Source organism: Cenococcum geophilum, assembly GCF_001692895.1.
Source record: "Cenococcum geophilum 1.58 unplaced genomic scaffold K441scaffold_50, whole genome shotgun sequence".
NCBI lineage: Eukaryota > Fungi > Ascomycota > Dothideomycetes > Gloniales > Gloniaceae > Cenococcum > Cenococcum geophilum.
The window spans coordinates 478,872-495,928 of NW_027137608.1; the positions used below are offsets into that span (position 1 = coordinate 478,872).

The 17,057-nt window shown below is 33.6% G+C and overlaps 1 protein-coding gene across 1 annotated transcript; it reads left to right on the forward strand.

The window, feature by feature from the left end:
• Window positions 1–15,837: 15,837 nt before the first annotated feature.
• Window positions 15,838–15,996, forward strand: K441DRAFT_581232 (uncharacterized protein; the record flags this gene model as incomplete). Its single annotated transcript, XM_067644406.1, has 1 exon — window positions 15,838–15,996. A coding segment is annotated over one exon (159 nt), but the record flags the coding sequence as incomplete, so codon positions are not given.
• Window positions 15,997–17,057: the final 1,061 nt, after the last annotated feature.

Sequence of the window (17,057 nt, forward strand, 5' to 3'; positions counted from 1 at the left end):
ACCCTAGGGGCAATTATATCTTAATTAAAAGACGGAAAATAGCATCCTGTAGCGTTTTAGTTAAGGAAAATAACCCCTATAAAGTAGCGTTATATAACGCACGACCAGGAGCTACTTACAATAATCGCAGTAATAAAGCACTAGCGACATTATTATATAAAAAGTAATTATCCTATTAAAGTCCTTACAGACCATAACAACCTAGAATACTTTATAACTATAAAGGTGTTAAGTAGTTAACAAGCTAGGTAGGCAGAGGCACTATTACAGTATAATTTTAAGATTATGTACCGCCTAGGAAAGACAAATCCTGCTAATAGGTTATTAAGACGTCCGGATTATAAGATAGGGAGGATCCAGAACAGCATAGGGGAAATAATCCCTATATTGCAAAATTTGCTTAAGAAGAAAGAAGACTCTTTCCCTAGAACTATAGAATTTCGTAGTAGGGCAAAGGTCCTAGCAATGCAGCTACAAAGCGATATAATTATAGAGTCGTAGGATATAGTTATAGACTAGGTTATAGACCAAGCAGATATTATAAAGTTAGCGTACCCCAGAATTAGCGAGAATTCTGTAGGATGTGCTAGAGGTATTACGGCACCTTTAACTCGATAGCGTATTAGCTGCAAGTTTTTAGATCTAAGGGGGATAGGTAAGATGCCTATCCGTAGCGTGGCATACTATATAACGGTAGGAGAATCTACTAGCACTAATAGTTTAAAACGTCTTATACTACGCCTTAAGTCTATAATAGCGGCAGGCGAAACGGAAGCAAGTAATCTGCATAAAACCTTTTCGGATCTTCTTCTTTAAGCTTAATAAAGGGACACCTTTGCCTCTGGGGAGAGGTAGAAAGATATAGTAGAGACCAACTTAGCTAAAGTCACTAAGAAGCTATAGCAGCAAGACTAAAAGGGTCTATTACGCTTTAAGGGTGCTATATATATCCTAAAGGACTAAGCGATTTAAGATAAAATTCTAAAGGTCTTCCATAATAACCCTCTTAGGGGTTACTACGGTGCCAATAGAACCCTTAAGGCCGTTTAAAGGAAATACTTTTAGGACGGAATGTCTAAAGAGGTTAAGGACTATATATTAAGGTATAATACGTGCTAAAGAATACAGATATCTAGGCATCGCCTATATGGCGAGTTATTAGTACTTTCTATTCCGTAGGGACCCATATTAGAATTAATAATAGATTTTATTATAGGCTTACCCCCTACCAAGATAAGAACTAGAGAGGTTGCTAACGCTATCCTAGTAATCGTTAACAGGTATACAAAGTTTTTAGGATACTTTGCTATTATAATAACAATCACAGCAGCAGAACTGGCAGACCTATTTTTAGAACAGTAGCTCTTATTTAGCACGCTAAGGGGAATCGTGTCTAACAGAGGCACCATATTTAATAGTGCATTTTAGTCTTTATTCTATCTCTTATTAAAAATACGGCGAAGAATAAGTACTACCTTCTACCTATAAACAGATAGGCAAACAGAGCGTCTAAATACGTTGTTGGAACACTACCTCCGCTGCTATATTAATTATCAACAGGATAATTAGACATTGTAGTTAGCTCTAGCGCAGCACGTATATAATACAAGCATCCACAGCAGCATAAAAATGACCCCTTATAAAGCATTATTTGGGGTAAAAGCAAATAACCCCTAAAATATTAAGGACATCGTTTCTAAAAGAGAGGCACTAGCGGCATCCAAAAGAATTAAGCAAATAAGAATTCGTAAAGAGGAACTTAAAAAGCACTTACTAGACACCCAGGCCGTGTAAAAAAGGTACTATAACAAAAAACATATACCGAAAGAATTTGAGATAGGAGATAAAGTCTTACTATCTATAAAAAATATCCAAACAAAACGCATTAAGAAGAAGCTGGATCACTAGTGGCTTGGACCCTTTAAGATAGTTAAGAAAACTAAAGGAAACTAAGCCTACGAATTGGAATTACCAAAATCTTATCCAATATATCCTACATTTTATATTTCCTTGCTAGAGCTATACTAGAGAAAAGATAGTACAGAACCGCCCCTACCTAGCGAAATTAATAGGGAACTAGAATAGAATATAGAAGATATTTTAGACTAAAGATGGCGCCAAAAGAAGCGCGAATTTTTAGTTCGTTAGGAAGGATACTCTTAGGCGCATAATAGTTAGGAACCTAAGGAGTACCTTTAGCCAAAATACAACACCGTAATTAAAACCTTCCTAAGAACCAAAGGTAAAGACTTAGAAATGGTTCCGGATATGCTATAGGTAAAGCAATAGGGAAGACCCCATAAATTAAAACTATAGGATTAAGTATAGGCATTAAGAACGGAAACGTTTCGCTATTATAATAGGGATCCTAGAATCCTATAAGAGGAAGCCTATAGGGATCTATAAAAGAACCACTAGGGATACTATTTAAAGAAGACGCTATATAAAAAGGAGTAGTAGTACTATAAGAAGTGGCCTTAGGGATTTAGTAAGATCCCCTAGGGATAAAAGGAGAGTATCTGGCCTAGCACTAGAGATACGCAGTAGAGTTAATGGTACAAAGAGGAGCAAAAGGACAGCCTATAAAGAATTAGAAATTTTAAGGAATTATAAGGCACCTATAGGAACACTACCCATTTATTACATATAGGGATTATAGTAGTGCACTATGTTTATATAGATTGTTACTAAAGCTTAGAATAAAGGCATCCTTAAAGTATAAAGTTAATTCCTAATAATAGGGCATCCTAGAGGCACCTAAGAGGCACTATATAAAGCTATTCTACAAAAAGGAAAGAGCCAGGTAATAACTTAAACACTAACAGCAGTAATAGGAGCCTCCTCTTCTATCTTAACGTTATTATTAACGGTATCATTGGCTCCTCTATCCCCAGAAGCATTAGCACTTCCACTAACATTCTTCTTAGAATAACGGGTACTAGAAGGACTAGCACGGGCAAAAGACTAGCGAGGAGAACGTTTATTTTAACCTTTATCGCTATCCTTAGTATCCCTAGGTTCTAAATCAGCGTCTAAGTAGGGATTAGAAAGATATTAGCTAAAGGAGTTAGTATAGTTTCTAAGCGAGTTATTAGAGAAACTTACCTAGCTAGAGTAGCCCGCGTAAGAGTACAAATGTTATTATTAATAAGGACAAGCTATTTACATATACGCTCCTAAACACTATATATCCAAAAACATTACGTCTTTACAGCAGTGGAAACCCTTATAGAATTAAAGAGTCTGCGAGTAAGGGAAGACACCTTCTGTCCCCGCCTATTACTATTAGGATATTAGCGGAAATCTTAAATAGCGCGTTAGAGCCTATAAGTCTTATACGCATAGATAGCGGGGATCTAGTATAATTAGCGAAATCTAGAATAGGACAGAATGGGAAATACTAGGACGTAGGTCTTTCTCCTACTACAACAATAAGAGCACTTAGATTTATTTTCGCCGGAGTAAGGCATCTTACAGACATGGGAAGAATCCTGTGTAAGAGCATAAACGTAGCAACAATAGCATTTTAGGGAAACTACTATAGGAGTAACAGACGCTATCTGGGGCGTCACTAAAAGATTAACAACACTGCCGCCGGTCTGGGGACCACGAGCCATTATAAGAGAATACTCTAAGAAGTTAGCATTATTATAAGAAGATAAGGTAGGGATCCTATTACTTATAGACGTGTTATAAAAAGAGAATAAAGCAGCTATAAAAGAACAGCTAGAGATATGAAAGCTAAAAGCGGAAATATAAAGGAAATAGTCTGCTAAAAGACGAGACGAATAGTGTTATTAATAAAAAGACGCGTAAGAGGCGACAGCTTATAAACTGGAAGAAAATTAAAATAAAGACGTTATTATTAAAATCCATTTTAGGTAAATAGGGATAGTGGCTTGTAGACGCGTTGTATAGGACAACCTCCAGATTAACTTATGATAAACTCTTATAATAAGAAAGGTAAATCCCATCCAATTTTTATTATTATTATTTTAGTTCTATTATAAAGGCATTATAGGGAACTATAGTGGGAAAAGAGTAGAGGAACTAAGGATAAAGTAAGGTTCTACGCTAGTAAAGAACTAGCTATAAGCCGCATTATAGAGTACCTTTCTACTAAGAATTTCCTTAGTGGTTTTAGCCGGAACTCTATAAAAGCTTAGTAGAGGCGAAGTCTTAGAGAACTAAGACCCTTAAAGGGGAGGCAATTATAACGGAATTCCCTAAAAGGTACATATCAGATAAGACAGAAGGAGGTCTTATCTATGTTCCAGAAGGAGGTCTCATCTATATTCCAGAAGGAGGTCTCACCTATATTCCATCTACGTCCTAAAAGACACGGTCAGATAAATAAGGGGCAAAGGGTTTTACTAGCGTCTTAGAAAGATTATATAGGGAGCTAGTTCTCCTCTAGAGAAGAACTAGCAATTAGTCTCTAAATAGAAGTAGTTAAAAGCATTTGTCCTTTAATACATAAAACTCATTCTACCTTTAACTTACCTTCTATTTACTTTTGACTTACCTTCTACATACCGGTGACACTATTAATTAGATAATCATACATTCTGGTCAGGCTGGCCTCTTATATACTAACTCTATAAATCAGCCTAAAGCTAATAGCGCTATCTAAAGCCCTAGGGGTATAAAAAGATTAACTATTACTAAGTAGTCTAATACTAAACATACTAGGCGCGAGTTATTTAAAATAAGTAGTCTATAAGCTGTCCTTAATAAAAGTTCTAATTAAATATTTTTAACGTCTTTAAGGGACCAATATAGTATAGCTAATCTTTATTTAGACCCTTCTAAAATGCTATTACCTTTTAGATCTACCTTAATCCCTAAGATCTACTTATACCCTTTAGAAGTCCCTCTTAACCTAAGCTATTACTTAACCCCTAAAATGTCCTTCTCTTTTAAACCTACCTTAATTCCTTAAATCTACTTAGATCTACTGTTAATTCCTTCTAATATAAACCTAGACTATTACTTAAATTCCGAAGTACCTCCCCCTTTTAAACTTCTATTAATTTCTAAAATCTATTCGGATCCTCTATTAATTTCTCTTAATTTAAATTCTAATCTCTAGCTAATTACTCCGCCAGCTACTATAGTAATAAATAACTAGCTTAATTTGTATTCTATATTTCTATATATAGTAAGCCTTAACCTAAACCAGAATTCGCAATATAGCACTCCCCGTATATTTTAATATTATTTTTACTCTGCTTCTAGGGAACCCGCGGCCTTAGATGGCTCCTATAAGGCTGCGGCTATATAGACCTATATAGATATATAAGTATATCTACCCCCCTTCCCTATAAAGTGTTAAAGCGTATTATTAAGTACGCCTATTGTATTGCCGCTCTAAAGTTTAGGGTATTTATATTTCGTGGAAATCCTAAACCCTAGTAAACTATTATCCGAACTTAGCGGGCCAAGTGCTAATATTACTATAGCCTTTACTGTGCTATCCCTGGGGTTCGCCTAGATTTCCTTATTTATATTGTTATAATATACTAGATATTAGTTTTCGACGGAGACCGCGTCTTTAGTAGTGTGGAGGATTTTAGCAGCGTACTACCTGGCGACTTTTTATATATTTTTTATTAGTATACTGCTAATCTACCTAGCGTTAGCAATACCTTAATATATAGTAAAATATAAAATAACGTTATTTTACTGTTAGGTATTTTATAAAAGGGGAAGTCCTCCTTTTAGGAGGATAAGGATTAGCTCCGTGCTAATAAAAAGGCGCGTAAGTAATTTAAATATTTGCTATCTATACCAGAAGCTATCTATAGTGCGGATATAATAAGTTTAAGAAAGATATAAGTAATAGACATATTAGTAAATAGATATAAAGACCCTTTAAAGGGGCTAATTTTTCTTTAGCGGGGCTAATTTTTAGTAGGGCTAATTTCCGGTTGGGTAGGGCTTATATAACACCGCCTGTTCCTAAAAACCGTTATTGCACTAATACGCACCTAAGTATTAATACGCCTTACGGAAGAGGTGCGGGCGACTTATAGAAATTGTCTTAATATTTATAGGTGAAGAGGATATGCTATATAGCGTATATAAATATATATCCTCTAGTCCTATATAAAGAGGCTACTAAACCTCTACTTTCGTTGTTATTCTTACCTAGCACTTTTACCTTAAGAATAATATTGTAATGAAGCTGCCGGAAATTACGAAGAACTATTTAATTTTTAGACTAGATTATCCTTTTATTTCTCCTTAAGATTTCTTATAAAGCTTTTATAAACCTAGTATAGATTATAACGGTATTAAGGTAAAAGATACTACTTACCCTTTAGTTATATTAGTCTAATAGTTCTATAGGTTAAAGATATTTTTGCCCTTTACTATATACGGCAGTGCTAGCAAGATGGCTCGTACCTATATTATAGTAAACATATCTTTTTAGGGATATTTAATTCTAATAGTTTAGTGGTTAAACGTATAGTATTCTTGGGTGATCTTATATTTATAAAAGGTGGGCTAGAAATAATTAAATAGGTGGAATATAAGGTAGAGGATAGGAATAATTGGCTTTAGATAAAAAAAAAAGCTCTATCTTCTTAAAAATTCTTTAAATAGGTCTCCTTTAATAACTAACTTAAGCAAGTTAAGGTAAATATTATAAATAATATGGCTTTTTATATATTAACAGTTTTATAGGTCTTAAACATAATTAGTTTCCGCCCTACTTTAAGCGCTTCCCCCCTATATAGGAGACGGTTTACCCTATTTAGGATTTTTCTTTTAAATAGGTCGTAGAAGCTAGGTAAAGTGCTATTAGATATAGTTAAAAGGATAGAAAATAGAGAGGAAGCTATAGAATGGGTAAAGTATAAGCTATAGCGTTATAGGGACGAAGACTTAGCCGGGCAGATATTATCTTTAAGTTTTATTTAGTTAATATAGGAGCTACCTTTATAAGGAGGATGTCTCTCTATTAATTTTACTTTTATAATAATAAAGCCTATATAGTAGGCTGGAGTATAGGCAAATTGCTTATAGATTTAGGAATAGGAGAACGGAAGCCATAAGGTATTAGTTCCCGTAGGGGAGAGGAAAACGTAGCTATAGGCTCCTATAGGGGACTAAAAGCTATATAGGAATATAAGCCGTAGGGGATTTATTAGCGTAGGGGATTTATTAGTATAGGGGATTTATTAGAGTAGGGGACTAGCTCCTATAGGGGATTTATTAGTATAGGGAATTTATTAGAGTAGGGGACTAGCTCCTATAGAGGATTTATTAGCGTAGGGGATTTATTAGAGTAGAGGACTAGATTTTATAGGGGATTTATTAGAGTAGGGGACTAGTTTCTATAGGGCGGCGAAATACGTAGGCATTGGCTCCCGTAGAGGATTTATTTAAGTAGGGGATTTATTTAAGTAGGGAATTAGTTAGAGTAGGGGATTAATTCTTTTACGGCCTCTATTTAGGCGGTATAAGGCAGCTTCTAATAGGCTAGCGAGTGAATTACGTATTTTATGGAAAAATAAAGCCTATATAGGATGGTAGGGTATAGGGACCTAATAATCTGGCGGAAGATTAGGTTATCCACTTTCCTAGGTTTATTTAGCCTATCCTACGCTATTTTATATACGTTTTAACTAAGGCTACTACCTAGCCTTAGCCGCCTAAATCTTTAGTTATACTGTGGAAGAGTATAAGATAATAAAATATTATTTTATCTACTCTACTAACACCTTTAGATCCTTCTGTGCTTACTAGAGTATCTTCTTTATCCTAGAATATAGCTCTAAATTATCCTTCTCCTACCTCCTACTATTTGGAAATACTATTTTCCGGAGCCTATTAACCTAGGGGACTAATAACTGATAGTACGGCGTAAAGTACTCCTCTGCTATTTTAATGAAATCACCTTTATAAGCTACCTCTCCTTTTTTTTTAACTTAGCTAGCTCTTTAGTATCTATATAATTCCACTTCTTAAACCTTAAGATAGGCTTACGCTCCTTATTTAGACCCTCGTAATAAATATATATCCAGAAAAGCACCTAGAAGAACAACTCTAAATTATGCCTAAAGGAGTATTTCTTACCTAGAAGCACTCCTATAGCTATAAACGCTCTTATACTAGTCTTGCCCCGTACTCCTAAAGGTCCTTCTTACTTCTCTTTAATCGCGAGATTAAGATTAATTAAGAATGACTTCTAGAAGGGATTATCGTCTTCCTTATTTATTAAGAGGTTGCTTATTAAAATGTTACGTTAGAGGATGCCAGCCTATATATATAAAGACTTATATCCTTTAATGCCACCCTTTAGCGTAGTAAGTATTGTAGCCAGAGAGCTTGCCTTGTAAAGAGCCTTTTTATAGTTATAAGTAATAACGCGTTAATATACCTAATTCTATATAATAGGGCGCTTAATTGGAGAGCTTAAATACAGGCGCTTATTAGGTAGTAACGGGGCGTTAGTATAGCTAGACGACCTCTTTCTACTAGTGCTTTAGCCTTTCCTTATACTACCTTATACTCTAGCTACGCTTAAAGGTACTATTAAGCTTTTAGGCTTATAGTTTATTGCTTTAGTAATATCTAGCCCCTTATAGATATTAAAGATATTATTATCTTATCCACCTATATAAATAGTCCCATAGTAATAGTACCTGGCCACGTTAATTACTCCTTTCTCCGCTGCCTTATGTAATAGTTTGCCTTCTTTCTTACGCTTTAGGTACTGCTACAAGTCTTTAATAACGAGAGGTATCTTAGAGGTGTTACCCTTATAGTACGCTTTCTAGTAAGTTGTCGCCCGACCGGCAATATAGGGTGCCCGCTTTATAAGTTTATTAAGGATAAGACGCTTAGTTTAATCGTTACGTATAACCTTAATATATCGTTTGCCGTCTAATATTAAAATAGTAGGGTTAAACCTAAGCTGCTCTTTATTTATTAAGAGAAACCCTAATATTACTAAGGTAAATTATAGTCCGTCTTTATTAATATTAAATAGTAATAATATAATGCCTCCTACCCGGTTATACTCTTATAGCTATATAATAGATCTATAGAGGGTAAAACCTAAAACAAAGCGACGATTATTTTAAGCGGCGAAGACTTCCCTTATATATTTCCCTAAAGCAAACTATGCCTATAAGGCTATATTGGTGTTTAGATTACTCTTTAGCTTTTTTAGCATAAGTATATATAACTAATGGCATTAAGAGCTTTCGCTAGCTATTAGATTATTTATAAAACTAATATCTAGCTTTTACTTCGCCGTAGACCCTTATAAGGGCTGCTTAGTATATACAATAAGCTTTTATTATATCTTTAGGGCGGACCCATACTCCTCTATAAAGCCTAAAAATAATTTAATTAGGTTATTAAACTACTCTAGGACATTATCTTGCTCTACGCTTTTAGGCCAGTTACGCTAGCCGCCCTTATTAGCGTATAGTAGATTATCCCCTTCCTTACATTTCTTAAAAATGGCAGCGCTTACCTCTTTAAAACCTTCTACTTCCCTAAAGAATGCTTTATATAAGCTAGGAATCCCTATATAAAGAGGGCCTAGCTCCTCCTTTAAAACATTATTTACGTATTTCCTATGTTCGGACGAGTTAGCAAAGCTACTTATGTTGCGTAGATATAGGGTTTAAATATAAAATAGTAGCGGTCGGGGAGAAGGCGTAGACTCTATAATAGTGGTAATAGTTTTACTTTAAACGTCCTTATCTAATTTATAATTAAGAACTGTTTTTAGGAGAGAGGTAAACTGTTTAATATTAAAGTTATTGGAATTAACCAAAGGGAGGAGTTAGAGAAGGTTACTACGAAAAGTGCCGCGGCTAGCGCTAGACGGGAGTAGTTAAGTAGCGGGAAGGTTTTGTAATGCTAGGATAAGGTTAATAATAAGATTCTTAAGCCCTATATATATTAGACGGGACCTATAGTAGACTAATTAATAATTATCTTTATTGCCTATCTGGTGTAACAAGTCTAAAAAGCTAGAGATACCTAGATTTTAATAAGTTAAGTTAAATAAATCGCGAAAGTTATTTAGTCCTTCCCTAATAGGTTTCGCTTTAATTATCTCTAATTTAGAGAGATTTGCTATTACGGGTAAACGTAATAAAAGCTATATTAGGGTGGCCAGCGTAGTAGGCGGATAGGTAGATAAAAAGGGGAGATTAAAGAGGCTAGTATATAACGGACGGTATAATGGTAAAGAATTAAATAAGTATAGGAAGGTTAAGAATACGTTAGGCGCGTTTTACAATAAGAAAATAACTAGGGAGAAAAGTATAAGGAAGGAAGTAAGGTGCGAGCAAATACGCAGAGGATCGAAGATTGGGTGCGGAAAAGTTAAGTTAATTTAATGTGGCTTAGACCGAGGCTTTATAGGGCTTAGTTAAATGCTAAGCCATAATAACCTAAAGTATAGGAAATATCGTTTGCAGTTTTAGTTATATAGGTTAAAAATATAGTGCGTATATAGGGTTCCGGTATTATTAGAAAGTTATAAATAGTATTTATTAGTAATTGTAGTTATTAGCTTTTAGTTTATTCCGCGACGCGTAAGGCTTAAATAGAGTAAGGCTCTAATACAGCGATACTAAAAGGCGCTAGGTAAGGTATAGCTAGCAACAGTAGGTTAATTATTAGGTTAGTTATATAAGCACCTATAATTAATTATGTGGCTGGTTTTAAAATAAGCTAAACCTAATATACTAAATACAGATATAGCTAACCCTATTTTACAGCGTATAATTAACCTATTTCCTATAACCGAGATCTAGTTTTTAGAACTAGATCCTGTTTCGGGATCGCGCCCTTTTTATAGTAGTTAATTAGTCTACTTTATAAACCTAAATTAGGATCTTAGTTTTAGAATTAGATTCCATTCCTAGAATTATAACTTAAGCTATAACTAAAAATAGCTCCTTTCTTCCAAGACCATTAAACTGCTTGGTTTAACGCTATACCTTTTTAGCTATATTTAGTACGTTTGGCTTAGAATTAGGATAGGATATAGTCTTTAGAATTAGATCTAGTTCTTAGAATAAAATCCCATTTTTAATATTAAGAGAGATATCCTGTATTTATCCTTAACATTCCCACCTTATTAATATGAAATTTAGAGTTAACCTATACCCTAGTTACCCATAAAAACGCTAAAGACTTTAACACTTTAACTTTAATTCTTTATAGAGGACTTATAAGCTTACTATAAGCGAGTTCTTAACTTCAATTTAACGTATATATAAACGATAATGAGATACTCTTAATATGGAAGTAACTAGATAGAAAAACAATACTAAGCTAAGGAAATCTTAATTAGCGCCTTAATTCTTAGCGCCAGAAAATATAAACGTAATTACAAAAATCTTTTCTTATAAGAAATTTCTTATTTCTTTGGCTTCTTAGAGGCTCTATCTATAGTGCAATCTACCTTTCTTTTACGTGTCCCTCTTATTAATAGATCTTTTAAATAATTATCTAGCGCCTTTTCTAGTTGGTCTCTTTGCTTATATAGTTTACCCCTCTAAGCTATTTCTATTATAATATCTTTAAGCGGTTTATATATCCTAGTATAACAATAAAGGTAATGCGGGTTCTTAGTAGAGTATAATATAAGTCTTTTATACGGTATACCCGCGGGTAAAACCTAGGTAGGATACTAGGATACTATTATAATAGAACTATATATAGATATAACTAATCTATATTTAGGGTTTTAAAGACGCTTTAAGTCCTCTATTATATAGCAAGTTAGCAACTATAATAAGAGATACTTTAGTTGTCTGTCTAAAATTATAGTATTAGAAATTATTAATACTTTAGTTAAGGGAGGTATATCTCTAAGGAAGTTTATAGGATTAGCTAAACTATTTTCTGCTTAATTATTAGTATTACTAAATAATATATAGGTGTTTTATAAATATACCTAGAGGTACTAGCAAACCTTTAATATAAACCTCTTTTAGTTAAGGTAAGTCTGTCTTAGCCTTACCATGGCTCTCCATTAGCTTAGGTAAGACTATTTTAGTTTTACTACGGCCTTCTAGGCTCTTAAGGTAATTGGCGTATATTTCTATATTCTCTTATATATTACCCTTTATATTGTCGTTAATTTTATAAGAGTTAACCTCTTTAGGTGTTTAAGTAGGCGTATAAGGCATCTGTTTCTGTATAGGGTTAAAAAGCTATAATTGTTTCTCCTCCCTACTACTAGATACTATATCTTTATCGTTAATGCGATTTTAGGATAATTTAAGGTTTCTAGTAGGTTAATAATTAGGTATGTTATCTTTGGGGCGATAGTATATTATAATGTTTTTATAAGCACTAATTAAGGACCTATAGGTTATGTTAGTAATGTATCTAAGCTTAGTTAAGGTAATATATATAATATCTGGTATTCTTATAAGGATGGTAAGGGATATATAGTTAAAAGGTTAGATTTAAAGGTGAGTTAAATTAATAGTATATAAGAACTAGGAGTATAACGTTTATATTCTATTTCTCTCCTAAGGCAGAGTTAGGATAAAAGGTAGAGCATACTAGCCGCCCCTTTCCACTTTATATAGTGTCTATAGTATAATATTTAATAGCTATAATTACTCTTAGCTTATATATTATCTATACCCAAGACTATAGGTGCCTAGAGTAATCTATAAGTAAGGCATTATTAGGGGTAGCTATTAGCTAAGCTACTGCTAAACTTAAACAGCTAACAATTCCTAACGGACGCTATATACCTTAATAGGGTTTAAAAGCGTTCGCATAAAGTTATAAACTAAAATTAGAAGTTAATAATAACCCCTAATAACGCCTCTTTTAGCAGGAATAGCATTATATAATTTACTTCTAACGCCTATCTTTTCTGGGGTAAGATACTACCTAAGCAGTAGACTTATCCTAGCTAGTTAATCTTATATATTAGCCCCCTATCTATAGCAAAGGAGCTATTAGTGCCTCTAAGGTAGTTTAATTGCTATTCTAGCTAAGCCCTTTATAAGCGGTAATTAACTCCTATTAATCTGCCTTGCGTTAAGGGAAATTTTTTACTTAAAGTACTAAGTAGCTGGTACTTAGAGGTCTATAGGCTTATTCTATATCCCAACAACATTAACTATAATTTCTCCTTAAGTGGTATCTGTAACCCCAAGTACCTATAAGCGCAGCGTCCCTAAATTATTAGCTAGTGAGTAGGCGTTTATAGATAGAGAAACCGACTTTAGAGATAACGGCAACATAGAGGCGTTAGCTAGTTAGGAAAGTGACTTTAGTAATAAGGATTAAGAATGGGACGTAGAGACATTATATAATGGAGAAAATAGTTTTAGTACTAAAGATTAAGAAATAGGGGCAGATAGTAATAAAGAGATATTAAGTAATAAGGCTATATAGGCGATGGTTAGATACGGTGGCCTTAGCTTTATAGTCTTAAATCTATAAGTATAGGATATAAATATAAAGAAGATTTCTAATAAAAGCTGGTAAAAGGGTTAAAACTTTAGCCTCTTTTTATTTAGCCTATTGCGAAATAAAACAATATTTTACTATTCCTACTAGAGTCTCTACCCGCTTAACTTATAGCAAGCTATAAAGTATTCGCGATAATCTATACTTTTACTTAGATGAATTTATTTACTACCTTAAAAGTAATAATAGAAGGTAAATCTATACTAACGACCTAGGATTTTTTGAATTTCTTATAGACCTAGGACGCATGCCACCTTAGTAACTATTAGTTGTATTTAAAACTACGGTACTTATAGATTTATATCTTAAGGATATAAACATGCTTTTTTATAGTGTTTTCTTTTTATTTAAATTATTTCTCTGCTTATAGTATATAGCGGTTATTTATCTATTCTAGTGTAGTGGGGAGGGGTGGTTAGGTTACGCGAGAGGGGTTAAATTTATAGCTACGCTTATAGAGCTGTTTATATAGGAACTTCTTTAAGTATATATAAGGGGTCTTTATATAGGAACTTCTTTAATATTTCTAGATCTAGGACTTATATATTTTTTTTTATAGTTCTAGTATTTTCCTAATATTTACTTCTTATTTATATACTAGGCGTTAATAGAGGGCGCTAGGTTAGATCACCCTACTTATATAATTACTCTACTTATACAATTACTCTACTCGCACAATCGCCTAGCTCGCATAATTACCTAGTTCGCATAATTACCTAGCTCGCACAATTACCTAGTTTATATAATTGCCTAGCTTATATAATTACCTAGCTTACAGGATTGCCTAGCTCCTATAAATACCATACTCGCACAGTTACCTAGCTCGCACGATTACCTAGCTCGTAGAATTGGCTAGCTCCCATAAATATCTAGCTTATACGATTACCTAGTTTATATAATCGCCTAGCTCGCATAATTACCTAGCTTATAGGATTACCTAGCTCCCATAAGTATCTAGCTTATACAATTACCTAGTTTACATAATTGCCTAGCTTATATAATTACCTAGCTTATAAAATTGCCTAGCTCCTACGAGCACTATACTCGCATAATTACCTAGCTTATAAAATTGGCCAGCTCCTATAAGCATCTAACTCGCACGATTAAAGCCAAAGTTATTAAACCTATTAATACCCTATTTACACGCTAGGCATTAATTAAAGGGCGCTAAGTTAGACTACTCTACTTATACAATTACCTAGCTTATAGAATCCCCTAGCTCCTATAAGCCCCTAGCTCCTATAACCTCCTAGCTTATAGGACTAAAGCTATAGCTATTAAATCTATTAAGATCCTGGCTATATATACGTTAAAGTAGGCACTTATAATATTATTAGGTTAGTATAGGGGTGTATATAAAAGATAGGCCGGTATATAGGATGTATTAGCATATAGCTAGGGAAAAAGTAGAATAGTGTAATTAGTAGGCCGGTACGCAGGAATATAATACTATTTAACTTTACTTAATGTGGCTTAGAGGAGTGTAGAGCCTTAACCTAAGCTATAGGAATACGTCCTCTAACTAAGCCTCTATTATATAACTACTAACTACTTCTAGGCGCTGTGGCTGTATACCCCACTACTTACCCTTCCTAGAACTTTAGAAGTTATATTAGTCCTTAGTTAAGCGACTAACGTTTAAAGCTCTAACTAACTAGCTAAATCTGTCGTAGATTAGGCGAACTTCTTAATATATATATAGAGGCTCTAGAACCACGCTTAATAAAGTAAAGTTCTTATTCTTAATTGTCCTGTTTAATACCAAATCACTCCCTTAAATATTACTTAAGATATAATTAAAACTAGAGAAACATGCTATCTAAGAGTATTTTATTTAAATTAGCGCAGCTTATAGATAGCGAGAGATATAGCAACTTAAAACTTATATGCTAGGGGCTAAAGTTTAAAGTCTATAAAGTAATTATATATACCTAATCTCCTATACTTACAGCTGCCTATAATAGAGGCTTTTAGGTAAAAGCTAACTAAACGTCTAGTAGAATTAACCCTAACTAACTAACTAATAGGTAGGAGGTGGCAACTAATATTATAAATATCAACGAGTTCGATTCCGGCACTATTAAGAGGATAATCCAATTTATATATAAGAGGGATTATAAGAATAGCAAGGAGGAGTAAGGATCTAATATTAACGACGTTAATACCTTATCGCCATTTAAACTAGATAATAGCGGTGGCGATAATAAAGACACAATAATATAGCCGATGACGGCCTATATTACACTTCATCACGTCTATATTAATATAATTACCGATTATTACAATATACTATAGCTAAAAGAGCTTGCGAATATAAAAATCTAATATATTTTAGGAACTAGCTAGTCCGCAGACGGGTTTCCTAATATTATTAAGGATGTCTTTAGCCTAATAGGCGACTTGGTATTATATAATATAATTACCTTAACAGCGGCCGAGCATATTAAAGAGCTTGTTAAACTTAAGGACTTTATAAAGCTGGACGTTATAAGCGATTTCGCCATTAGCATTATATAGATAGCAATTACCGCATCTAAGGATATGGAGGAAATTTTTATGCTAAAACTTTAAGCTATCTAATCTCAGCTATAATAAATAGAATTACTGCTTTAATTCGCTAAGGTAAGGTATGCCGCGGCTGAGCGTAAAAGCGAAAACGTTAATAACTGTCTTAATACCCTCTGCACAATTAGGACCTATTATAGTATTAGTTATAAAGCCGAGTTTATATATTATATTAAGAACAGTAGTTATCTATCTAGCCCTAATTACCCTTATATACTTTATTATAAAAGGTGCGAGCGTTATATATAAGTAAAGATATATAGCTTAAGAGATCGGCTTAGGTAGGAAGTTATTATATAATACTTCTCTTCCTTTCTCCATTTAGGTTAATCTAAGAAATTTAAATATATATCTCGTTTATAGTCGGTCCATTAGATATTGTATAGCAACTAGATTATCTATCCCCTATTAGCTACCCCTTACCTTACCCCTTACCCCTTACCTAACCCTTTATCTTATTCTTTACCTCACCCTTACCTTACCTATTACCTCTTACCCCCCCAGACGAATTATAAAATCCTAGCCATTATATCTATTCTACTAAATACTAAAATAGGATTAGATGATAATAAACTAAAATAAAATAAAAAGTGGTAAAGAATAATAAGATAAGCGCGCAATAACTAGGAAAAGGTTTTATATATACTAAGCGTATAGTTCTAAAGATGCATTTTGTGCTTAAGGGTTACTTTATAAACATTATATTTAATCTTACCCTACTTTAGGAGTTTAGAGAGATACGCTTGTTAGAAATACTTTATAAGAGTAGTTGGAGTATAGAACCTATATATACGATTACTAATTGCGAGCTTTTTATTCCTAAGGTAAATAAAGTATATTTTTGGTCTTTTCTCCTTATATAAGGATGACTTTGCCCTCTTTAGCGCTTTAGCTGCTTCTAAAATCTTAGTATCTTCTTTAATCTTAACTTGGCTAAGGGCGACACCTATCCTAAACTATCTCTAGCGATAACTCGGCCGATACACTCTGCCTTCCTTAATATTATAGTAATC